Below are 25,540 nucleotides of genomic sequence, written 5' to 3' on the forward strand. Positions count from 1 at the left end.
TTACGGTAAATAGGTTTATACTACATTTTTGAAGAAAGCAATTTTCAATCGCTATTTTGCATGATGTCTGTGCTCAATATCATGACTTGTATTAATGATTTGTTTATCACTTGTTGGATGGTCTGTGAGTCGTAAAGCTGCGATTCCGATTTTTCCCCTAGTACTTGAATGTAACACCGAGCTCTCTGGAAGAGCATTGGCAGTAAAGCGGCAGAGACGAGAGGGGTACCAGCGTTGTGTCGTGTAGTTACAGGACAGAAAGGTGTGACATTACTAGTTCTTTAGACAGTCTACAGATAATAGATGTAAACACCACTGTACTAATGCTGCAGTCACACTCTGAAATGGCAACCTTAAAATCCCCATTTGGTTTATTTTGAGGCTCGGTTAGTGTTATATCCATGTATTGCTACATTAGCTAGTTTGGCATTAGCATAGCGTTGCTACTTGTCGCCTTGTTATTTCCCATAGTGTGTGCTAACATGAGCTTGTGCGCTACCGTTAGCTTGCCGGTCTCGTGTTACATTTATTATGCCCTGTTGGGATATATGTTCTAGTTACTGCTGTTGAGACTACATAGAGACAGCACATCCTAAACAGGACATGTAAAATAGGCTGAATATCCCATTTGATCATTTGACAGCTCCGTGTCGGTGGAGCTATGGAGACGCCGGAGAGGATAACAGCTACACCGGACGCCCTGGACTTCACGGTGGAAAACGTAGAGAAGGTGAGATAGTGTAGCGACCCGTCTTCTATGTTTTTAACCTCTCAGAGTATTTGTTTTTTCTGAAGGGAACCCATCGTTCGGGACACGTTTTGAGTTAGAGAGGAAATTGGTTTCATTCTCCTCGTAGGCACACGTTGAAAGCGTTGGTTCGGACAAATTGTTTATCGTCGTCTCTGAAGCATCTGTATTCATCTCCCGGGCTTGTCTGTAAACAACAACCAATTGAAACCTAAGTAACTAACATTTGCCTTGGTTGTGCAGATTGTAGCCTGTCGCTGCTGCGCGTGGTCACTGTGATAATTTGGAATTTGTTTTTGGTTTTAATATCGGATCGGGTTTACTGGCGTGAGTCCAGAGACACACCAGTATGTGCGGTTGGACGGCAGTATTGACCATTGGGTTGCTGTGATGAATCTCCCTGCCGGGTGGTCACTGACTCCACTGTGAGGAGCAGGAGAGACAATAGGGAGGATGGAGCGAGGGAACATACGGAGAATAACATGCGCCAGGGGAAGAGCGTAGTTGATGTGATGAGATGGATAGCGGGATGAGGAGAGGGAGGGCTGGGTGGGACGGGGTCTATGTCACTTACAGTGTCATTAAAAAGAATTGGGGGAGGGGGTTAGATGGGGGGATAGGTCGATGTGACACACATCATAAGAGGTGGGTTTAAAGCAGAGAATAACACTTGGCTTTGGGAGAAATGGTTTGCCGTGCGAGTGAGCTTTTTCTGTGCAATAAAAGAGAAAAAGGAATAATTAAACATAAGATCTCTGTGTGGAGATCATCTAATTCTATTTGTTCATGTGCCATTCTGCCCGTTGGAGAAAGTGGCAAGGAGAATTAATTCATTATATAATTTAATGATGGAAAATGAAAGCAAGGCAGTTACATTTATGTTTAATATACACAATATATTAAAAGTCAAGGCAGATTCTTTATATGAGGTCATGTTTTTATAAATAGATGTGTCAGTAATGCAATTAAAATGTCTTGAAGTGTTTTGATTGCACACAAGCTTTTTTGCTGGTTAAGTAACAGATCTATATTTATATGAATAAGCATGGAATTGTTTTAGTTTATGTAGTTCTTTTGGCTCTAACAGATTTGCTAAGCTGCAGTCCAATAGAATGCATTAGTAGATAGCTACAGTGTTTTAGTGCAATATTTTTACAAAAATACTGTTCCTTACAGACAAATTGTCTGCAACAGATCCCAATATCTGTGTAACTGATGAAAGCAGCTCAATGAATGCCTGTCAAATTGATGATGGTATTAGCTTAATTCTAGTTGTTGAAATAACAGCCACAATGCCAAATGTGATGTCATTAACTGATATATGGTACATGGGATTTGATCCATCATTCCTATCAAGGCTTTGAGCCCCTTTGTAATTACACCTCTCTTACACTGATGAAATACTATTCTAAAAAGCTTCAGCTATATTTAGAAAGCATCTAACCTGTGGGTGTGGGACGTTTTTTTTCCTTAACATCACTACTTCGTATTTGGCTGTCTATTCTTAAAAGCATCAGTATCTGGCCATGACCTCGAGGTTAATGGCTTTTTTATATAATCTGAGATGTTGCTTTTATTTGTCTTGAGGTGGGTGATTATATATTCAACAGTATGACAACCTTTTATTACTGCAAGAATAGAGTAAGAATTTCAGTCAATTTCTGCAAAACCCATAATATAAACTTAATGAATATATCAAGATAAATGAATGAAAACTGTTTTTCTTGTAACAGATATGCTATCCTGCCTCAAATTCAGTAATTTCATCTCAGCCCAAGTCAGTTTTAGCTCATTTTCCAATCACTGTGGTTTGCATTTCTGTTGTTTGAAATATGATCAGAAGTATCTTTTTTTTTTTTACTTGTTTCTAACCTGGAGGTGTCTTAACAGTATATCATGGATTGGATGATAGGGTGTTGCTCAGCCCAACTCTCTTGACACACATTGCTGCAGCAGGTACCTGTGATTATGCCAGTTCCAGTACACAAAGCAGTAATAAGTCAAATTGTGTGATTTTTTTTTTTGATGGATTGATAAAGAAAAGACTATCAATTTGCTGCACATCTCAGTGTTTATACAATGGGATGGTCGCTTAGCACTTGTTGTGCTCACAGTGGTGGAGCTGATGGTTCCTGGCCCAGAATTAGTGCGTCCAATAGAATACCCTTTGTTCATTCTTAGATGTGATTCACATAGTTCCACATTGTATCTCTGGCTATGTACTGAGTGTGTATTTATATAAATTAGACACGCTGCTGTATCTTCCTAAAAATATATAGAAACATCACTGTCATCATGGGTCAGCATCTTGCTCGTACTGCTTCCTGTCAAGGTTCTGTCAAAGCGGCTGTATGACATGACTGCCAACAGATCAGTCGATCGATTAGTCAACTGGAGTACCTTCCCTCAGTAGAGGGTTGTCCCATTAACACAATGCATGTACACTTCAAATACACACCAATACCAAGATTTTGACCTGAATCAATCACTGGTACTACCAAATACTAGGGCTGGATGATATGGGAGGAAATTAAACATCATCATTCTTACAGGGTCCTTTTAGAAGTCTTTATTGATCGATATAAAAATATCGACTTATAAGTAAAAATGGTTGTTCATCATATTTGTAGTTGATGTTATTGAAAAAAATATACTAAAGGTTGAGAGTAATTTTACCTGACCTATCAAACTATTTAGAAAGCATTTTGTCATATATCCGACATCAAGAATACAACTTACCTCCAATTTAGACAGTAAAATTGTGTATCTCAGTTCCAAATAAATAAAAAAAAAAAAAAAGAAAGTGAATTTTCACAATTAGATATTTTACATGGATCAGTCTACTAGATACTGTGTTTTCAGAATAAACAAAGTAGTGTTGAGGTTCAAGTTCTCTTTCAAAGCAAATTTGATGAAGTGGTTTTCTATGACGAAGCATAGGTGCCTTGTATAGAGCATCTTTCTTACAGTTGTGAAGGCAGTTTCAGAAACAAAAGCGGTACCATGATGGACTTACAGTTCATTATTTAAAAGTATTATGTCACAACCTCATTGTGGAAATCATGTCTTGTTAGCTTTAGGATGCAGCACGTTTTTAGATAGTTCAGTTATTTTACCAGGCTTAGGGTTTATATTGATTCAGTTAGTTTAGGTGTTCAGTGGTTTCTGATAATGCTGCTTGAAGGGAAAAAGTCCATACAACTGATGCGATGTGAGATGCTTTTGGGGTTATTACTGTTCTTGTGCTGAGATATTATCGTCACTGGCAACACGGCATATTTAAATTCTCTCATCTATGTGCTGTCACCAACCACCTACACACTCTACTAGTTTTCTTTGTTCTTTAATTAAGCTTTGTTCCTTTACACACCTATGATCAGCACAGTGAAACTGCAACACTGCTGTGATGATGTCTTTTCTGCAGAACATCACCACTGACTGAAGGTGAAAGCGTGGCGGATTCTGCAAAATGCCATGACCTGCTAAGTGTAAACATAGGGTGCAAATGTGCACTTTGTGTGATCATGTCTTTATGTGTGACTTGTGCTGCTTCCACTCATTGCCATTTAAAATGTTGGAATTTGTATGTCTTTGCTGTATTGGATTAGCGTGAGACTCACACCAGTGTGTGCAGTTGCATGGCGGTATTGACTGGGGTTACTATGATTGAATCTCCCTGCTGGCGAGCCACTGACTTCCCTTTGAAGGGCTTAGGAGACAGTGGGGGATGGAGGGAACCTGGAGAGGGTGGACAATGTCACAATATTTTGTCTTGTACCTTGATTTGTGATGTGATCCGCTTTTCAGAGCAATTGTGCAGTTTGCATTCTAAAACATTTAAGTCCACTAACTACCTGTTAGATTATTTTTAACTTAAAGCAGAACCAAATATAATCGAACAGTTAAAATTTGATTGCCCAAACATAACTTGGGTTGTATTTTATCCTACACACAAATTGTCAGCCAATTGTTTTTTTAATTCTTTATACTTGCTGTTGATTTTCTCAAAACCTGTTTCAGTCTGTCATCCATAGTCGCTGCTTCTGTGTTTTCTATTTAGTAGCTCCAAACCTACACCATATCCCTGCGGGTGAGGTAGTCATTACTCAAGTGTATATCAGCTACAGCATATCCAGGGTTATGTGTGAGAGCAGATGGTGAGGGTGACTAACTGAGCCATATTTTTGCACTTGCATCACTCCTCCCTACCTCCTGCTCGAAAGAGTGTAGATAAGGTTGATGACCTTTGTAGGTCTCTGCCAAGACCACACCATCCTCAGGTGAGGGCAGATGGTTGAGTCAGGTTGCCAGGGACACCTGGTTGCCACCATCTGTAGATGTACCTGCAGATTCAATTTGGCTGAGTTGTTTGCCAAAATAACACTCTAGGCATGGTGTTCCGTTCCTTTTTCCAACAATGAATTGGAGACAGATACAGTATTGCTTGAATTATTGAAATAGTCGATATTTTTATTAGAAAAGATAAAAACAGTAAAATGCCTTGGCTGTTTTGTGTTTTGAGCTTGATACAAACCCTAGTAACGACAGATATGGTCAGGCATAGACATGGCACTATTTGAAATTTGATGAGTAGATTTGATTACACAGTGGACTGTTGTTATTATCTGCTGCAAACACTGATATCATAGCTATCTTTAAATATAGGGGGTTGAGCAGAGCTAACTGACAAAAATCATCTTTATATTTGATCTTAGAATGATGGCATGACGCACACTCAGAAAATTATTTACAAACCCGGGTACTATAAAATCTTTTTCACCAGATTTTTTCATGGAGTGTTGTACGGTCTAAATGCATTTTTATTTTTTTATTTCCAGAGAGAAAGTATTGCATCGTCACCCGTTTTCAGAGGAGCAGTTTTTTATTTTTGTCAAACTTCTTTTGAAGATTCTCACAAGTATTAAATCTGACAAGTACAGTAGGTATTGGTGTAGTAGAGCTTCCAATATCAGAAATTCAAAGAAACTTGCATACCTGAAGCACCTGCTGGAACTGGACCTATAGAACTCCTATTTTCTCGCCAATTAACGTCTAGCTTGCACTGTTAGGAGTCTTACACACTGAAGTCAGGTAATACTATTTCATGATGACAAATGGGATGAGAGCACCAGCTTTGACACTTCCCACAGACATTTCCTGAGGGTATTATTTAACCCTCTTGCCACAGTTGTCATGAGGGAATGGTAAAATATTTAGATTGAAAAAGTAAAAAATGAAATGGGTATCAGAGGGTTGGAATTAAATGGGAGGTAGGCGATAAGATGAAGAATAAACTGTGATACTGAAAAGGCAGGGAAGAAGGAGGTTAACAGTAAAGGAATGAGTGTGCTTAAAGAGTTAAGAAGAGGAACCTTACATTAAGACGGTTCTTTGTGAGTCGCTTTGGATAAAAGGGTCTGCCAAATGACTGTAATGTAATGTAAAGACAGTGTGTCATTAATTATTATTCCTGTTTTTCTTCGTTTCATTTCTCACTCAAAAGTCCTCAACATACATCTATTTTTCTCTTCAGCTAATTACATTCTATTCTAACTGCACCCTGGAACCCGAATCTGCTTAGAACCTCATGTTAGATGCCTGTTTTAAGTTTGTTGCTTTCTCTGTTTTTCAGAATTTTGGGGTAAATACTTACATGTATGCGAGTAAGAAAAGATCGTAGTGCATTGCAACCATGCAAAATACTTGCAAGCCTTTCCAGCATGGACAGTGATCCATTTAGAGTTTTTATGGATTCTTATAACCCTATAATTCTGTCTCTTTAACTTCTAGGCCCTTCAGCAGATGTACTATGATCCCAATATGGACAACAAGAACCTGGCTCAGAAATGGCTGATGCAGGCCCAGGTGTCCCCTCAGGCTTGGCAATTCTGCTGGGCTCTCCTAAGTCCGGACAAGGTACTCAAACTTTTCTCAAAAACTCACAAAAACACACAGAGAAAAAGCATTGCATCATTTTCATTAATCCTATAACTTTTAGGTGCCAGAGATCCAATATTTTGGTGCAAGTGCACTTTACACCAAGATCTCCCGCTACTGGTCAGACATTCCCACGGACCAGTATGAGTCCCTGAAGAGCCAGCTATTTTCCCAGATTGCCTGCTTCTCCTCAGGCTCCAAGATGGTGCTGACTCGGCTGTGCGTGGCCCTGGCCTCCCTGGCGCTCAACACCATGCCTGAAGCCTGGCCTGGTGCTGTGGCAGAGATGGTGCGGGTGTTCCAGGAGGAGGGGGGAGGGGTAGATGGCCAGGCACGGTGCCTAGCATTGCTTGAACTACTAACTGTCCTTCCAGAGGAGTTCCAGACAAGCCGCCTGCCGCAATACCGTAAGGGACAGGTACGTCAACAACTCCCACTTTGAGTCGTTGACAATGTTTGCTGTAACACATTTTGTTTTTTCAATAATGTTCACAGTAATAACCAAAATGAATCTAAGAAAAAGAGCACTTAAAATGGCGTTGTGTCTCCAGTGTCAGTGGTATCCTTTCTTTAAGCAGTTATGTTAGAAATGACACATAACATCTTCGCCAAGGTCTAATTGGATGTTTGTCATTTTTTAGTAGATTGCTGTGCCATTACATTTTTGAAAACTAAAGATCAGTCTTAAAATCCAGATCAAGTACTTTTCTATTATGTATTACTTAACCTGGATAATTTAATTGTGACATCCTTGTTTCTTCATGACTTGGCCAAAGGGTAGGCCTTTTCTAATACCTTAACAAGTACAAACAATTCTATTTTCCGGTTTGCTTTGAGAGTCATCCTACAAAACTACTGCTGTCTGTTTGTCACAGGTTTTCCAAGGAATATGAGATGTTTATTAACTGATTTCTTAGTTTTGTCAACAATTTTTATCAGAAAATCAGTTGTGGCATTTTTCCAAGCAGAAGTGCATGTTTGCTGTTGTTTTGCTATTGAGATAGACTCCTCACCACTCCCCAATAAAGGTGGCCTGTGGCAAGGATAGAGTAAGTTCCTAAGTAGGAAGGCTGATGTTTTTGCACAGAAAAGAAGATTGATTTCCTTTGTGTAATATTTTGTGTATATTTTGTTTCCTTTATGTAATATTGATTTCCTTTATGCACTATTGTGGAAGAACTGAGCTAACTGGGAAGTGGCTGTGCACACAGAAATAACCTCCAGGGTATCAGATTGCTGATACCAATCATTAATTTTTAGCTAGTACAGTATCATAAACATTTCTGAGATGGATTTCAGAATCATAACTATTCTAGCTGAAAGCTGACAGAGTGTTTGTCTGCCTTATAAGTTGTCTGTGTTTTGCCTTCACTGTTTTAATGATCTCCAAATGGTATTATTTCCAGTTATTGGATTACACATGTAAGAAGTCCATACAGCTCATTGTATCAGTACAGTACTTTAAAAATTATGTCTGAAACATTTTTTCTCTTCAAAAAATATTGGTTGTCCAAACATTTCTTGGTATTACTCCAACATAGGTATCAAAATAATTATCTTGTTAGTAGCTATATGAAAAAGCCTTATCATCATGATAGTGCTTCAAATGACATATGGCCAACTCATTAAGCAGGGGATGGGCACATTCACAATAAGCTTCTAGTCTGACCTTACTTATTTTCCCCCTGTAGGTTCGAGGTGCCCTGGGTCGGGAGTGGGGGTCAGTGTGTCCGTTACTGCAGCAACTGCTGCGAAGGGCAGATAGCCCTGGGGCAGTGAAAGCTCGCGTGTTGCGGTGCCTGTCATCCTGGGTACTTATAGATGTGCCCCTCAGCGAGAGCGAAGGCCTAGTGCACGACTGCTTTAGTGCCTTGCCTGACCCAGAGCTCTTTGACACAGCAGTGGAGGCTATAGTCAACGTCATATCCCAGCCGGACTCCCAAAGGTGTGTATATATGTGGGTCACTCAGTGCCATAAAATGTTGTGTTGTTGACATGCAGAAATTTCAGTGAAGCAGAGGGAGGGGGAGTAGGGGCAAAGAAGGAAAACATAAGAGGGGCATTTGTCAAAGATAGGGACCATACAGGGTGGGCACCAGCAGGATAGTGGACTGTGGGGGTTTGATACAAGGCAAGTTGACAGCCAGGGGGAAGAGAGCAGCATTTCTCGGTTGACTGGAGTTGCTATGGTTACAGAGTTGGGGAGAGATGTCATCATGCCCTGGTTGATTCAGACGTGGCAGGAACCCATTACTCCTCCCCTACAGCGGGAGACAGGAAGAGCGGGGGTGATAGGACTATGCAGAGAAGAGCGGGTGCTAGAAGAGTGAAGATGGCAAAGGAAGGTGTTGGAGTGTGTGTTCAGACTTAATCTGAGTCCATGAACATTCCTGTACAGACAAGAGCTTAGGTTTCTGATGGCATTACAAAGATGTCCGTATAATAGCTCTTGTGTCATTCTCAGCAGATGGCAAGAAATCACAGCAAATGGGGCTTGACTTATATTATAAACGCTGTTTTGTGAGCAGGGACATCCAATTTCTTCTAATAATGCCTGTTTTGATAATCTGAAGAATTATCACCAAGATGATCTTCAGGCTATTTTTTCCATGATTCAGCATTATCACACCCTAGTGTATCTCTTATGGACTCCCAAAAGTCCTGACTTTCTAATTGATTGTCTCTCTTAATGCAAACATGATTTGTGTTTTTAGCAGTACATTATTATTCATAAATAGTATTACATTTCTTAATTTGTTCATTTGAGCTGAATGCATCTGTATGTTTTTTTTTATTTTTTATTTATACCCACCCTTTTCCATTTTTAGATCTGTCTGTCTTGGTTTATGTGATCTTTTATACGACCCCTATTTCTTTGTGCTCTCTTTTCCCTTACCATCACTTCTAAGGCCTCCTCCCTGTCTCTTGTTCTCTCCCTCTGTTTAAACACATTACAGTCAACTCATTTGGGGCCATGCCATTGGTCCAGCTGCATCCTGTTGCCAGGCAACCCATTTTCTCTGTCTCAGTGTTGCAGTAATTGCCGAGGGGATCAGAGGTGGGGAGAGAGATGGGGGGATGGAGGGCGGGGGAGTGGTTGGGTTTAGGAAAAAAAATAGAGGAGGAGTCAGGAAAGAGGCAAAAAGTATATACCAAGAAGGGAGTAAGTAAGAGACCAGAGGGAGGACAGCAATGATTTGGACGTGTCGGATGTGTCAGAGGAAGATCCAGAGCATAATTTCTAATGAGAAAACATGCTTTTAATCTCCTTCCATTCACACTGCATCCTCTTCCTACGCCAAGAGTGCATGACCTGCATCTGCAAAGCTTCTCGTTAAAAATGAATGATCTTTTGAGTGCATAAGTGTAAGTCTGCCATTCAAGCGTGTTCACACAGTCACTCACTTGGACCTAAGTGCAGTCAATCCTTACACTGTAGTTACAGGACGGTGTAGTCCAGGACACACACAGGTACCAGCTAATAAGGCGAGGCCATATTCATAAACATCACGTCATCTTAGTGGAGCTCTTTCCAGAAAAAGCTGAATAACTTCTCTGCGGAGCTAGGGAATTTCCTTCATAATTTAGGTCCAAAGATTTAGCTTCTCTGCCAATATGAACTCCCAGGGGAAATAACTGTCATGAAAGCATTTAACCTGCAGAGCAAAGGGCTTAAATCAGCATTTTTTGTGGTCCCTTCTACTTTAAAATTGTTTTCTATAGAGAATTACATTAGTGTTGAAATGAGGTGTTGAGACAAAAAGGAAAGAAGACAAAAATTGACAGTACTTTTCATTATCTCACAAAGAATACTCTTGAGATTTTTGGAAATGAAATTGTGTTCTTTGGATATTTTTACAGGGAATAGAAGAAGTTCATTTAAAAAATGTAATTGACAGGTGAAAGGACAAGACTGTCATTTTGACAGTATGTTAGCTGATAAAGATCTTTTGCAGATATACCAAGTTGGTGCATATGCTATTGCAACAAAAACAAAACTGAGTAGTTTTGATCCTATAGACTGACTCAGCTCGGCCAGTGCAAAGACATCTGAGCATATTTCTGATGTACAGCTGACAACAGGGTAGTGGATTGAGTCTGCAGCCTGCTGGTGCCAGACTGTTTTTGAGCAGGTGCTTTGATGCAGTGGGGTTATTAAACATCCCCACCTTTTACTTTCCATGACAACAGGGTTCTCATAACGGCTAATTTCCCTTTCACATCAGCAATATACCAAAATGACAATATGCAGGCAGTGTAATGTTAATGTTGGTGCAAGCTCTGTGTACAATATAGAAAAGGTCTCTTTTCATTCTGGACCCAAAATATTTTTCATCTCAAATACATCTAAATTAAATGGTTTTAATTTGTGTCCAAATCATCATTCTTAAAATTTTGATATCAGGCAGACCTTTAATATCTATCTATGCATCCATCCATCCATTTCTATGTGTGCCCTGAATGATCCAGTCACTCACAATGATCCAGGCACATTGCAATCACTGAGAAGTAATTCAGAAATGATTATTCGGCCATTTCGTCATGTGTTCTTAGAAATGTTAATACAATATGTTTACACCTCTCTCTGGACTATGTCGTCATTAATTAATTAATTCAGCAGGATTTTATTATCTACACAGCAGTTAAAATGGTAGGGCACTCATAGACAGATTCCATTTTCGAGTGAGTTTCAGATTCATTAATTGACATCATGTGTTACTCATGCTGTCATCAAAAGTAAATTTAGCTCAACCAACTCTCTGCTCTGTCATAATTCAGCAAATCACATGCAACAGATGTTATTTCAGTAAGTAATGAAAGGTCAGTGGAAATGATTGGATGTGATGTTTTATTTGGTGACAAACCACAGAAAATAGAAATTACATGGTACTGATCAAATTATATTTGTGTGAGCAGCATATCAAAATATCCCTATCACTCTTAATATTTTTGCTATAAAAAAACAATCTTGCCTACATAAAAAAAACATTTTGTTTATTTTCACGCAGAGAAGGGAAGTGAAAGCCAATTGACAGTGATTTCACACACTCATGCTCTGAAATCTGTCCATTTGTGATTGGATCATTCGGGCACCGTTTAATACTAGACATCAACAAGACCAATATCTTGCAACCTTGTGGTGTCTTTGATGAATATTCAATGATTTGAAGCCATGTCCTATTGACACTTGCAAAAAGCTGCAGTACCCCCAACATACCAAAATCCCTTGGGGTTTTGGCACACATTTTTACAGCTCTCACAAATGCATAGGAGTTTATTTATGGCATTGTGAAATAATATATGCATGCATGTCATCTCATGGTCAGTAAGAGTGAGTAGAGGTTATCATCTAACATAGTCAAAAGACACAGATATGATGCAGACTAATTGTGTTAATTCTTGCATTTTTATAACATTGTATTTCTGTAGCACTTCTATAGTTTGTGTTCTTGTGATGCAAGACAATGACAGAAAGCTGAGACAGTAGGAAGGAGACAATATAACTGAGAGCCTTGTAGTTTTTGAGTAGGAGATTCCAATAGATTTTCCAATTCCCCATGGATATGGGTTTTTAGGATGGGTGTGTGGGATCAGAGTTTGGACTTACTTGGTCGGAGATTGGATTTGAAATAAACACTTGTCTTAGGAAGTAGCAATACATCCATAAACCTAGTTGTGAGCGACGTGAATCAGGTGTAGTCTTTCTGGCTATTCATGCCTGGTTTTCTTCTTTTGTACAACAGTCTGGTAGATACATCAAATTGTCTTTGGGGGGGTTTGCGATAAACATGGTTTTCTGTTTTTTAGATATGTGAACACCTTGCTGAACCTTGTTCCTCAAGTGCTAGCGCTACAGGAGCAGCTAAGAGACGCTGTTCAGAATGGAGACATGGAAACCTGCCATGGTATATGCCGCATTGCCGTTACACTGGGAGAAAACCACTCCAGGTGTGTTTCTGTTGTCTCAATGACATACTTTGTATAAATGTTTTGAAGCATATTCTAAAATCTTATTTGTACAGGTAAATGATGCTCTGTAATTCAGGCAGTCTTTCATAAAGTTGTTAAAGGTTTGAGAATTGGAAATGAAGAAAGCCAGGACATATTTTCAGCTTATCTAGGCAATATGAACACTTGATACACAAGCTTATTGTGAATTTTTTTTTGCCTCTAAATCGCTCCATTAATTCATTCCTTTTGGTGTCTCTGTTAATACAAGATACGATGATTATTTTCAAACTGCACTAAGCAGCTTCCCATTCCCCTCACTCTAGGACCCTGTTGGAGCAGGTGGATCACTGGCAGAACTTCCTGGCTTTAGTCAACATGATCATGTTCTGTACTGGCATTCCTGGTCACTACCCAGTTAATGAGACAACCAGCTCCCTCACCCTGACGTTTTGGTATACACTTCAGGTAAAATATGGTTTCTAATGTAATGGTAAACCACATGGAATTTCAAAGTTATTCAGACACAGTATTGCATATAATTGATAGTAGACCTGCAAAAACTGAAAAAGGTTCTGTACCCTGCACTTGCAGTGGTATGTGCTACAACCATTCAAAGTTCTATTACATGTAATTGAAATTAATTAATTGAAGCAGACAGAAGTGGGAGGCACTGTTATTGGCCTTGTTGCCTACCAGTGCAATGGATTGACTGCCTGAGTGTTAGTGTGGTCAATGAAGGATAAATAGTTGGTTTATAATAGCATTTGCCTTTGGTTTAAATGTTGCTTCAAAAAATAAATGCTGTTTGGGGGGTTGCTTGTTTTGTACCAATCACAAATTTCTCCTTGCTCTCTATTCAGGATGAAATCACGTTGTTTGAGTCCGATAAGCAGGCAGTCTACCTACAAGTCTACCGGCCAGTGTATTTCCAGCTGGTAGATGTTCTGCTTCATAAAGCCCAGTTCCCGTCTGATGAAGAGTATGCTTCATGGTCTTCAGATGAGAAAGAACAATTCCGGATCTACAGGTTAAGTTTATGCCTTTTGTCTGCAGACATATTTTACATGTCTTTTTGTGCTATGCAATGGTGTGTGAATTGTTTAACCAGCAAGTACGTGTCTTGTCTCAAACTGACTCACTTGACTGTCAAATATTATACACTAAGATTTTACACTACTAAGATTTCTATTTGTGAACATCTTCCCTTCAGGGTGGATATCTCAGACACGCTGATGTATGTCTATGAGATGCTGGGAGCAGAACTACTAAGTAATCTGTATGATAAACTTGGCAGGCTGCTGACTAATGAACAACCCACATCATGGCAGGTAGGTGAGGTACACACTTATACACAGCCAGAGAGAAACATGTATGTGTTTTGGATACCAAGCTTAAAGAAATCCATACCACATTGAATAACTAAAATTCTGTTGTTTTTCTTAATAGAGTTTTAGAGTTGATATATACATGTTATTTGTCCTTTTGAACTTTCCCTTTAATCTCCAGCTTTAAATCCACTATATTGTCTTCCACAGCATACAGAAGCTTTGCTCTATGGCTTTCAGTCCATAGCAGAGACGATAGACGTAAATTACTCTGATGTCATTCCAGGCCTAATAGGCCTAATCCCGCGAATAAACATAAACAACATACAGCTAGCAGACACAGTGATGTTCACGATTGGTAAGACAAATGTACTAATTAAGATGGAATCTTAACTTTTAAGGCAAATGATACGGCAACATTTCACTTGCATGACTCACCGGAATTGTCACTCATTTAGAATCTTAATTGTTTATGAACTTCTCAGGTGCTCTGGCTGAGTGGCTGGCAGACCACCCAGTGATGCTAAGCAATGTCTTGCCCTTGGTACTACAGGCGCTAGGCAATCCAGACCTTTCTGTTTCCTCTGTGTCAACACTTAAGAAAATCTGTAGGGAATGCAAATATGACTTGCCGCCCTACGCAACTAACATAGTAGCTGTCTCTCAGGTAAGTGACACATGAAGGACAACACCATGATTTTAACATCTTAAGGTGGTAGATACTCCTCTAATATTGCTTCTTTCTATAAATAACATTTACAGACATAAAGTGCTCAATGCTAAATGTGGCAGGTTTTGTTGTGCTGTCAGAGTAAAATGATCACTCTTTTCTTTTTCCCCTCAAGGAGGTCCTTATTAAACAAATCCACAAGGTCAGTTTGTATCCTCTTTTTTCTTCATTATATTTACTCTCAGCAGAGAAGTGACTTGTGTTTATGAATGCAGCTTATTTTATCAGTGCAGCAGTTTTAAAGGAGTAGTGTTTACATTGCACATTGCAACCACATGTATCACCTCTCCCAACATTTGTATAAATGTTACGTATCATGCTACCTAGAAGATAACATTTGAGTCAGAAACAACAGTTTGCATCATTGTAAAATAGGGTGAAGAGCTGAATGGTCAAATACAATGTTCCTCTTTTCCTCCTATTTATCAAGGATAGTCAAAATAGCAGGTTATGCTTCTGATACCCTGAATGTCTCAGGCGCATCCGAAATCCAAACTGCCATGGAATAGATCTATAAAATCTCCTAGAGCTGCAAACCTCATTAGGTTTCACCAGGACTTAACCTGATTTACTGTAGATGCAGAACCATATATATACACACAAGATACTGTTTGAGCTTTTTGTTATTTTGCATTTTGTCCAAATACAATGGGTGAAAAAAATCAATCACAGATAATACTTGGTAATACTGCTAACTCAAACACATTTGTTTGTGTTGTCATTTATGTGAGAAGATTGATAACCAAAAAAATAACAAAAAAATACACACCGACCACAATTGGTATATCATTTGAGTAAACATTTAGTGTCTACAATGATCTAAGTTAAATAGGCACTTAGATTTAACTGCTCATTTGCAACTGCAAGATATAGAATAAAAGTAAGGCTTTTATTTATGACCTTACTAATTCAGAAGTAACAGATTTAACATTACTAGAACACCATTGTCACAGTATCACTTAAGTTAAAAATAGGCTGCTTGTCAAATGTCCTGTGAGCTGATATATCTCATAATAATAGATGGGGAATGTGGTTTACAGTTCCATCAGTCTCTAATGTTATCCAGCTCTCTTACCTCATTGCTTTGTTCTTCATCTTCTGTGTGCTCTTATGAATTCTGTTGGACTGTCAGTTGTTGTGGTTGCTATGCCATCCAGCCAACCAGTTTCAGCGGCTTGTTGATGTTTGATATAAACAATTCAACTGCAGTTGCTGGACCTTATGCATTCATAATGAAATATGAATAAAAAAGAAAACATTAAAACAAAAAATTAGCCAACAATCTCAACTACTTTGTCCAGAAAAGCAGTAGCTTAAATGGGTACGTAAGAGGGAAAATCCAAATATTCCTGACAAAGTTGTGAAGGAAACAGGCTTGTGTTTTTAATAACTCATGCTGTAGATCCAACATTGTCGGCTCTATGGAAGGAGACCTGCTGTCAATGCTGCTCTATAGGAGTCATTCCAAGCTAGCCTAAACACCTTAACTAATCTCAGTTTCAGCATATAACACACAAATTAAAGTGAAGTATGCTTTGATTTTCCATTTCGGCCAACTGATGCTGTTAAACCTTGCACACTGGTCTTTTCAAAGTTTAAATCTTACAACTTGCTTACTCAAACTAATTCTAAATCCTAATTGTTTCCTGCGGCAGACAAGTCAGTGTATGTGGCTGATGCAGGCTCTTGGCTTCCTGCTCTCAGCGCTCCCTGTGGAAGACATCTTAAGAAACCTTCACTCCCTCATCACCCCGTACATTCAGCAACTTGAAAAACTTGCGGATGAGATGGTGCGTATACACACCAGCATGTAGCCTTGCACACAAACAAACACAACCAGATCAGGCACAGTTTGATGTCAGCAAGTAGCAACAGAATTTGTGTCTATGTGGTGTCACTGCATTTCCGTGGTACCAGATTGGATTTGACCCTGCACTACGGGCAAGTGACTCGGGTAGAAGAAGTACTCAAATGCACAAACTGTGCAAGAGAAATGCACAAATTGAATTCAACAAACTAAAATGAGACTACTCAAGCATATTTCCTGGTCTGATGTGCATTCAAACGGTATTGCTAAAATCAGCTCTTTATTATTTTCAAATAAACATTCCTATATTTTCCAACATTGTTACAGAAGTTTTAAATCTGGAGTATTCGTTATCTGAATATACATGTAGTTTGACAGAGTGTATATGGAACAAAGCAGAGTGGCTGTTCCGTCATTATAAAAGACCTCAGGCAAGGTGAATAGAGGTCAGCTTAGATGAAGCCTTTCAATTCTCTCTCTCTCTCAGTCTATCTTTGTTGCTGTCTCTCCACCCCAACGCACACAACAGACACATCACACACACAAATACACAAAATCCCATTCTTCCTCCCTGACTTCCTATCTTAGTAATTGCTTTCTGTCTAGATTTTGATGCATCAGCATTACATCAGACTACGATATCAGACTCTGACCCTGTAGTCAAATAGTGGCACCTAGCGGACACATTTTCAGGCGTTATTACATTAGAGTGAATAAGTGTGTAAGGTCTAGTGACCTACTGATTACAGATGTGGAAGCTAGTTTTAAATTTTCCAAAGTGTACCAGGTATTATTCAATAAGGCCTCTGAATATCATGATATTAATTCTAATTTATAATTTCTAGCCCTACATGCTGATCACTTATTCTTTTAAGTCTCTAACATTAGTGCAATGAATGCTTTGTATTATTGAATGTAATGTGACACTATAATTAGCCATGATTTAAACATACAAACAAATCCCCTGGATGTATATAAAACCAGTATATTTTCACTTTGCAAGCAAACAATAGACTGTTTATTTTCATAAGATGAGGAAGTCAGAGAGGTTGTCACCTGACTCTTGTTAATATCTCATATGAATGGGCTTAAACGATATCAGTTCTCAAGGGCCTAGGAAAAGATGTAAAGGAGCCTCTCACAACATCCAGACATACCCCCTGCATTTATTTATTGGTCACTTACTAATATTCTGTATTTTTTCAGTGATGTTTAGAAATCACTATGGCATCATGTTAAGTCATCAAATCATGCAATGTGTATTTAAAAAAAAAAAGTGGAAGTTCAGATTCATAAGCGGAGTTGACAGGAATGTCACTTGTTTTGCACCAATTGAGCCATAAAAGAAATTTGGGCTTCACACATCTCAAGGGATCTCAAAAAAGGGGATTATTTGTGGAACTGCTAGGAATGTGTGGATCAAGTATCCTGTTACTCTGTCCGAAATGTCATCTTGCTGGGGTGAGAAAATGTAAGACTTAATTATATTAGAGATTCTTTTTTTTTTTTCATTTCAGTAGAATGAAATGAATGTCTATGCCAAATATTCTGCCAGTCCATGTAAGAGATAGGAATTTCAAAGGTTAAGTGAGAGGCAAGTCCATGCTGGCAACACAAAGTCACTGGAATTCTTTCTCTAAGCACCATGTATATCTATCATATTTCCTGGCACTCATTAAGAGACATATTGCCATCGTGAGAGCTATGCTGGTGGCTTAGCTGCAATTTTTAAGCGACATACTAATGGCCCATTGAGTCTGATGCACAATAAGTTGCACACTTGAAATGCTCAGTTTCAATAATATTTTGTTTTTTTTGTACCCTCAGCCTAACCCATCCAATAAGTTAGCAATTATCCATATCTTGGGTCTGCTATCCAACCTGTTTACAACACTTGATATCAGCAAGCAGGATGATGAATCCACGGATGGCTCAGCACCACCTGTCAAAGCAGCCCCACCCTCCCCCGGACCAAACCCTGTAAGTTGTGTCACAAGAGCAGTATAGCAAGAAGTGTCTGGAGGTTCTTTCTAACTTTCAGTGTAAGGACTATATCTATGGACGGTTTTGTAAAGTTATAAAAGGCTGTATTGCATATGATTCCAAAATCCATAGAAACTTTACTACCCTAACCCCTCCACAGTTCATCTCAGATGATGCCTGTATTAAGTGAGGGAGGATGGCGGAGGATGGCCCACAGAAAAGTTTTGCCCAGTCATTTTCCATGGTCCCATAGCTTTCACTCATGTGTAAATATTAATGTATGATGATACTACTTGGTAATGTCTTTGCTTTTTGTATATTCTAGGTTGTGGTGGTTTTGCAGCAAGTGTTCGCTCTCATACAGACTGTGCTCAGCAAGTGGCTCAATGATTCACAGGTTGTTGAGGTAAGTCGAGCACATAATGTCCGACTTGCTTGTATCAGAAAGTGGTTCTCTGAATTGAACATGACATATCAGTTACAGTGATGTAATCTTGTTCTTAAGGCTGTGTGCGCCATCTTTGAGAAGTCTGTGAAAACTCTGCTCCATGATTTTGCTCCAATGGTATCTCAGCTGAGTGAGATGCTGGGACAGATGTATAGTACAATTCCCCAGGCCTCGGCTCTTGACCTCACAAGACAGGTACAAGCCTTGTTGTGTGTGTGTGTGTGTGCGTGCGCGCGTGCGTGCGTGCGTGTGCGTACAGAGAGGCGGGCTCCTCTTCAAATACTCAGGCTATATGCAGACATAAACATATTCACAATATTCATGCGTTGATAAGGACACATTAAAAATGTGTGGGGGAAAAAAACATACAAAAAGTATACTTGTCACCAGACTTGGTCTTGTTAATGATATTTATCGATACTCCAGTTATTGTCTTATGTAGTTATTTTATCTTTCACCAATATCTTTATATAGTCCATAGATAGCTTCTGGTCTTTGGCTTGAGGCAGAAAGGGTATTGCTGTGGCAACCGCATGGATTAATGCTATTCTTAATATGCCTGTTTTCAAATATGACTACATTTGTAAAACCTGGCTCAGTTGCTTTGAAATGAAATACTATGTCTTGATTTAAAGAGTTTTTTTTTCTTACTGCATATACCTACTGAGCCAATATAATCTGACTGAATAGTTGAAAATCAACATCTTTATTCATCACTTTTCAAAAAATAGGTTTAATTCACAATAGGTTTAGGCAGTAAGAGGATCCTTTGTCTCTGTCTGTCTTAAGGCTATATATCAAGTATAGGTTGCCCCAAGATATGGTTTCAAGCTGCTGCCAATTCTCCTCCTGTGACGTGGTTTCTTAAGTGCAAGTAAACACAGTAAATGTCCAACGTAATGTCTTGCTGTTTCAGATGGTGCATATCTTTGCCAGTGAAACAGAACACTTTCCACCCATCAAAGCTCTGTTTGAGCTTGTTACCTCGGTAACATTGTCCATCTTCCAGCAAGGTAGGGGGTATAGAAGGGGTGGGACTTTGGTACTGTGAAAAACATGTTAATTCAGTGATATCTATCTGAATGTTTCTGATCACATATGTGTCCTTGAGCTCCAAAAGACTATCATGTATTGTAGGACATTGGTGAAAGTGGGTAGTTTTTAAAAGAAAAATAAATGTGTGCAGTGATGGTATGTTTTTAATCTTCTATGACAACACTTACTCCTTTTTCCTCTGATAACTTCAGATATTTTTTGACAAGAAAAAAGATCAGCTTGGGGAGTCACAAAGGAAAAAATGAACTAAAAGCCAAGAATTCACTCTAATGTCTTAATGAACCTTTAGACCCCTTGAATGTAAGACGACAACAAAAAGGTCTGCGCTCAAAATGTGGAAATAAAACTTCAAATCATTTTATCAATTCAGACACCCTTTTGGCACCCTGCTGTGAGTTAATGAAAGAGTCCTTTACTTTATTTTACATTTTTCAGCCGCAATCAACCCACACGAATTGCAGTGATAATTATAAATTAATCAACCTACTCATAACTTTCTCAATTATGAGGTGTCAAAATATGAATTGCGGGATTTGGGCTGATGAAAAGGCCTGCCCTACTTGAGAGTAGTTGTTTTATTTTGTGTGTGGCACCTTTGCCAAACCATTGACTTTTATTTCTACATAAAAGAGACAATAATGAGCCAAAGTAATCTCCGACGAGACCTAGGGCTCTTGTGCCAGCTTTTCCTGCCTTGCCCCCTCCGTTTGTGTTGCCCCCTTTCCCTGTCCTCCTTTCCTGCTTTTACTGGTTAAATAATGGCTGCCGCTCCTCCTGCCTTTTAATTCCTTCTTTTCTAAGTAGGTTCCCTTCAGTAGACAGTATCATCACAGGATACAGTCAAATCAATGAGAACACTTTCTTATTCACTTGGCTGAGATGAAACAGAGCTCGGCTGGCTGGCTGGATAGCTGCAGCCACTGCTTTGCCAGGATTAAAGCAGTGTTCATGATCACAGCCTCCTGAATAAGCCCTGTACTCTCTCAGGGGTTTGTGTGTGGATAAAGATTGGTGGTGGGGTGTTGAGCAGTAAAGTTGTTTGGAGTCTGGGAACAGCTATAGCTGGGCGCTCACTACAGACGTTGGTCCTGTTTCATTTCTAGTTTGCTTTTGGAATCCCTTCAATATCGATCTTGACCCATCAGAGAAAATCATGTTTGCAAGTTAGGACTTTGTAAGTGAATTCCATAGCCTACAGGGATTGTTTGTATCAATTGTTCATCATTTGCAATCCATGGATGAAAAAAAGATTTAAAAAAAAGTCTTGTAGTCTGTGTCCAGCCTAAGGGAGGTAGTGACCGTGTGATTTCCTACTGATGGCTGTTGGTTCATCCTTTGAAGACGGGGTTCTTATTGACCAGTACTGAATGGACCTTTGACAATAACCTCTTCCCCTGAGACACTTACTCCTACCTGGGAAGTATGCTGCATGTAATTTTTCTCATGATGATGCCAGCAGTGTTTCAGTGAAGGAGGTAAAATGGGGTTCATTCAGGTTTGGTGCCCATTTCCCTCCAAACCGTAACAGTAACAGAGGTGCCTCCTGGGTTCCCACTCCAAACCCACATTTGTTTCTTTTTTTTAGGTTTGTTCTTTTTCTCTCGTTACTTCTTCCTTTTTTCTCTCCAAACAGACCCATGTCTTTGTCCTCTGCCTGAGTTCTGTTTTTGGTTGGTCTGTTCTTCCAAGACTCTGCCAAAGCTTCATATGCCCTCCCCCCTCCCCTTTGTTCCTTACTCACGTGTGAATTATTTCAATGAAATATTTTTGAGTTTTCTTTTATTTCCACATGACTGTTGAATCTGTTCAGTTGCTGTTTGTATATTATTCTTATTCTCTTATGATTTCTTAAGTTTCATCTTTATTATATTTTAGGACCCAGGGATCATCCTGATATTGTTGATTCATTTATGCAACTCCAAGCTCAGGTGTGTTTTTGGTTTCTTATTTCATTCATGTTGGGTTCTCTCTTTCTATTCTTCTCTTTTTTCTAATTTCTCCCTCTGTCCTCTTCTTACTCCCTCTTTCTTTTCTTTGTTATTGGACCTTAAGGTGTCCCATCACATAGGTGAGGCAGTGGAATGAATCGTGAGGGGAAAGTTTGAGGCAGAGACTACATTCTCTCCTCAAACACTCGAGATTCTAACAGTCACCTCCCCATGCTAACACCTAACTGTGCAGGACTCAGAGAATTTAATTTACCTGACGACACAATCGCCTTCACATGGTACACTTATTAAAGTACACAGAAACCTTTATATAATCGTAAAACAGCGAGTGGTAACAACATATGTTTATTGATGGCTATCTGATAAGGAAGACCATATATTTTAAATCGCCAACTTCTCAGACAATATCCGACATATTTCATTATATTGGCCAGCACTAGTGTTGAGTAGATTTTAAGATTTAAGTCAAGTATACAGTTTTGTGTCCATTAAAACATCTGCTTTGTGGATATCTTTTATAGGTTTTATAGGTTTATAGGTTTGGGATTCTTTGTTTGTATCTAAAATTGTGAGAATTTATATAATGTACAGGACCATGTATGTCATATGAGAGTATCCGATGAATTTAGTAATCAGTGCATTGCTGTGGAGGGTAGAAAAAAAAGTGGATGGATATTGGTTATTTTATGCAAATTTGACAAAATCCCTTCTCTGTCAAGTCAACATTGGGTTCCCAGGTGACTGGTTAGTTTCTGAGCACAGTCTTTCTCTGAAATCATTCCAGCCCAGAGCCAATCGAAGCCCAGATGAATTAATATTCAACTAATATTAATCAGTTCAGACAAATTGGCTGATGGCTCTTTTGCTTTATATTTTTGTCTTTGTCTTCATTCTTCTTCCTTTGTTTTCTATCTTTGGATAGATCTGACCTTCATCTCTCTCCCTTTCCCTCTCTCCTCTCCTCCATCCTGAATGAGTTTATTAGGAGATGAGTTGTGTTATTACTCTCTATGCACATGTTGATTACTTGCACTCCTCTGTTGCATATTCGACCCAGTCAACCAAAAACAAGGAAAAGTAATGTTTCGAATATCAATTGATTTCCAGAGACAAAGCCAAGACCATCATTGCCTTTAGTTTTGACTTAAGTTTTCAATGATTTCAAAGTTTGATTTTTATTTTATTTTTTTTGCAATTTGTTTTTTATACCTGCTGATTTCCGTGTAGGAGGATCTCTATGAGTTTGGATAGATTTTCGTAAACTGATGGAGAAAGTCCTGTAGACTGGTAGGCAGATCTGTTCCAAGTCCTGTCTTGCTGACAGATCTGACTACCAGGCTGAGCTGTAATTGTTGATAACAGTATTTGAAAGTAGCTTATGCAGTGGAATTTGGTGAAGCAGAACTGATGGGGTGAGGCTGACAGAGGCATTCATTGTGGAAATCCTTTATCTTCCCTTTAGGCCCTCAAACGGAAGCCCGATTTGTTCTTGTCTGAAAGTCTTGACGTGAAAGCAGTGTTTCACTGTGGTAAGTTTGCACATGATTTACATGATCACCCCATCGCCCATTATTGAGTATTCCCAAAGTTCTTCCAAAAAAAGTAGCTGTCAGCACAAACTCTTACCATCAGACTATATCCTTCCTTTGTTTATTTGTATTAATTCATCCTTCACTCTTTCTAGGAATTCTCTCACTCAAATTTCCTGAGGCTCCTACTGTCAAGTCCACATGCTTGTTCTTTGTAAGCATGCACACACATCCACATTTTAAGTTTGCTTAATTTAGAGTAAGTCCTTTGGCTTCCATGTAGCTAACGCTGTCTGTCTGTCCATCTGTCTGCACACACGCGTGTGCTTGTGCGTGCACATTGTAGACTGAACTGTTACCCCACTGCTCAGATGTGCCCCGATTAGGCCAGCTGATGCAGGAAGATGGCAAACTACTCATTCAGGCTGTGCTGGTGGTAAGTAGCGCTATCTTGCTTGTCACACCACATCATCATGACTCTGCAAGTATTACAGAGTTTTTCCCGATAAAACGTCTTAGACCTTTGTTGTCGCGATATAGTAAGTGCGATGCTCTCCCCAGGGTATTGGGGGTGGTGCACCTCGGAGCCTGATGGACCAGTTTGCAGAAGTGCTCTTCTGCTTGAACAAGCACTGCTTTTCTCTGCTCGTTGTGTGGTTAAAGGAGGTGCTGCAGCCTCCTGGATTTGCATCATCGCGGGTCACAGCTGAACAGAAACACAACTTTTCTCAGCAGATACTCAGGTATTTGCCTCCCTGCACAGATTTAGATATTTAGACTTTCCTGTTCCCTGCATCTATGATCAGAATTGGTAATCACTAATTATTGTCTTGAATTATTGATATTATAGCCAGTGCATCACATTGGTTACTCTTTTTTCAGAACACTTATCTGCTTAGCCCTTCACTACTCTGCTGTTTCCTTTGTCATACAGAGAACGAGTGAACAAGAGGAGGGTGAAAGACATTGTAAAGGAGTTTTCACTACTGTGCCGAGGGCTTCACGGTACAGAGTACGCTGCTGAATACTGAAACTCTACCCTTGAACTCTCACCTAACCGTGACTTCTGCCCTCAGTGCAAAACAGTTGGATGCCACAACACCACAGTTCTTATAAACCCCATCAGTGAAGAAAAATCATGATTGTAATGATAACCCACCTGCTGCAGAACAAGACATGGAACCACTTCTGTGACCACCTACCCTTAAACTGATGGACAAGCATTAAATCTTCAGTGGCTTTAGGGAAGCTAACCTCTGTGCTTTGTTTTCTGTCACAAGATTGATTGTTTCTCTCTCTCTCCTATTATTTAAAAGTATATCCTTTGGAAGAGCTCTGAGCAGCACGCCTGGCACGCTGCTTCACCTACCTGTCTATCTCTGTCTTGTTCTGCCTTTCTAGATCTTCCTGTGGCACCTAGGTTGTTTCCTGGTGATTAGCATCTACATGAAATGGTAGTGGTATCGTACGTAGCTACTAGACAATATTTTTCAGAATAAATAAAATGAACTATATGAATATATGTATACACATATAGAACGTTGAAGATAGACAGTCCTGCTGCTGCTGCTGCTAATGGGAAGAAAGTGGGGATCTTGCAGGGAAAATTCACATTAAGATAATTTCTCCAACTCATGCCCCTGTGACTTCTGCATTTGCCAAATGATCATGAAATGCTTTGTAAATTTGTCTTTTTATTTGTTTGTTTTTTGTTTGTTACATATGCCTTCTTTGGATAAAGGGGGGCTATCAGTGGAAACGGAAATCAATCACCGCTTTAACTAGACACAAATACAACCTGCTGTCTTGCCCAGCCCTTCTCATATGGGGCTGTACCTCATGTACACAAAGCCCCACCCCGTCATACTGCAGTCTCCTTAGGTCAGATGGTGTATAATGCAGCAGCCCCTGAGCTAAAGCAGGCCTGTCTTGATTGATGGCTGGAAGGGAAACAGAGTCATAGTCATCGCTAGCAAGAAAGGGGCACAGGATGCAAAGTGAGAAGGGAACTTGTGTGTGTGGAAGGATTTAATATCCTGACTGCTTAGTCACTGTAATTGTGCAAAAATATTTATC

The 25,540-nt window shown here is 39.4% G+C and overlaps 1 protein-coding gene across 3 annotated transcripts; it reads left to right on the forward strand.

Annotated features, from left to right (window-relative positions):
* Positions 1-215: 215 nt before the first annotated feature.
* On the forward strand, positions 216-24,717 carry ipo13b (importin 13b). Of its 3 annotated transcripts, none has more exons than XM_086162114.1 (23): positions 216-262; positions 644-730; positions 6,539-6,664; positions 6,747-7,103; positions 8,377-8,630; positions 12,494-12,634; positions 12,961-13,102; positions 13,498-13,664; positions 13,848-13,965; positions 14,173-14,320; positions 14,448-14,629; positions 14,808-14,834; positions 16,348-16,482; positions 18,327-18,479; positions 18,808-18,888; positions 18,988-19,125; positions 19,847-19,943; positions 21,862-21,914; positions 23,398-23,464; positions 23,620-23,678; positions 23,811-23,900; positions 24,026-24,207; positions 24,399-24,717. In XM_086162114.1, exons 2-23 carry the CDS (start codon positions 662-664, stop codon positions 24,493-24,495), a joined length of 2,883 nt encoding a protein of 960 aa, XP_086018240.1. In that variant the 5' UTR covers positions 216-262; positions 644-661; the 3' UTR covers positions 24,496-24,717. The 3 variants fall into 3 exon arrangements, 2 of the variants coding, with proteins under 2 accessions (XP_086018240.1, XP_086018241.1); XM_086162115.1 differs by lacking the exon at positions 216-262 and adding an exon at positions 280-386; XR_015107289.1 differs by lacking the exons at positions 21,862-21,914; positions 24,026-24,207; positions 24,399-24,717 and having other exon boundaries at positions 23,811-23,890.
* The last annotated feature ends 823 nt before the right edge of the window (positions 24,718-25,540 follow it).

This window comes from Fistularia commersonii, chromosome 16 (genome assembly GCF_037954325.1).
Source record: "Fistularia commersonii isolate RoL2024-O1a breed Wild chromosome 16, RoL_Fcom_v1.0, whole genome shotgun sequence".
NCBI classification, from domain to species: Eukaryota; Metazoa; Chordata; class Actinopteri; order Syngnathiformes; family Fistulariidae; genus Fistularia; species Fistularia commersonii.

Coding starts and splice junctions, on each gene's coding strand:
- ipo13b (XM_086162114.1), top strand. CDS start 662: ATGGAGACGCCGGAGAGGATAACAGCTACACCGGACGCCCTGGACTTC. Junction 6,665..6,746: donor CTCTCCTAAGTCCGGACAAG/GTACTCAAACTT, acceptor TATAACTTTTAG/GTGCCAGAGATCCAATATTT. Junction 13,665..13,847: donor GAACAATTCCGGATCTACAG/GTTAAGTTTATG, acceptor TCTTCCCTTCAG/GGTGGATATCTCAGACACGC.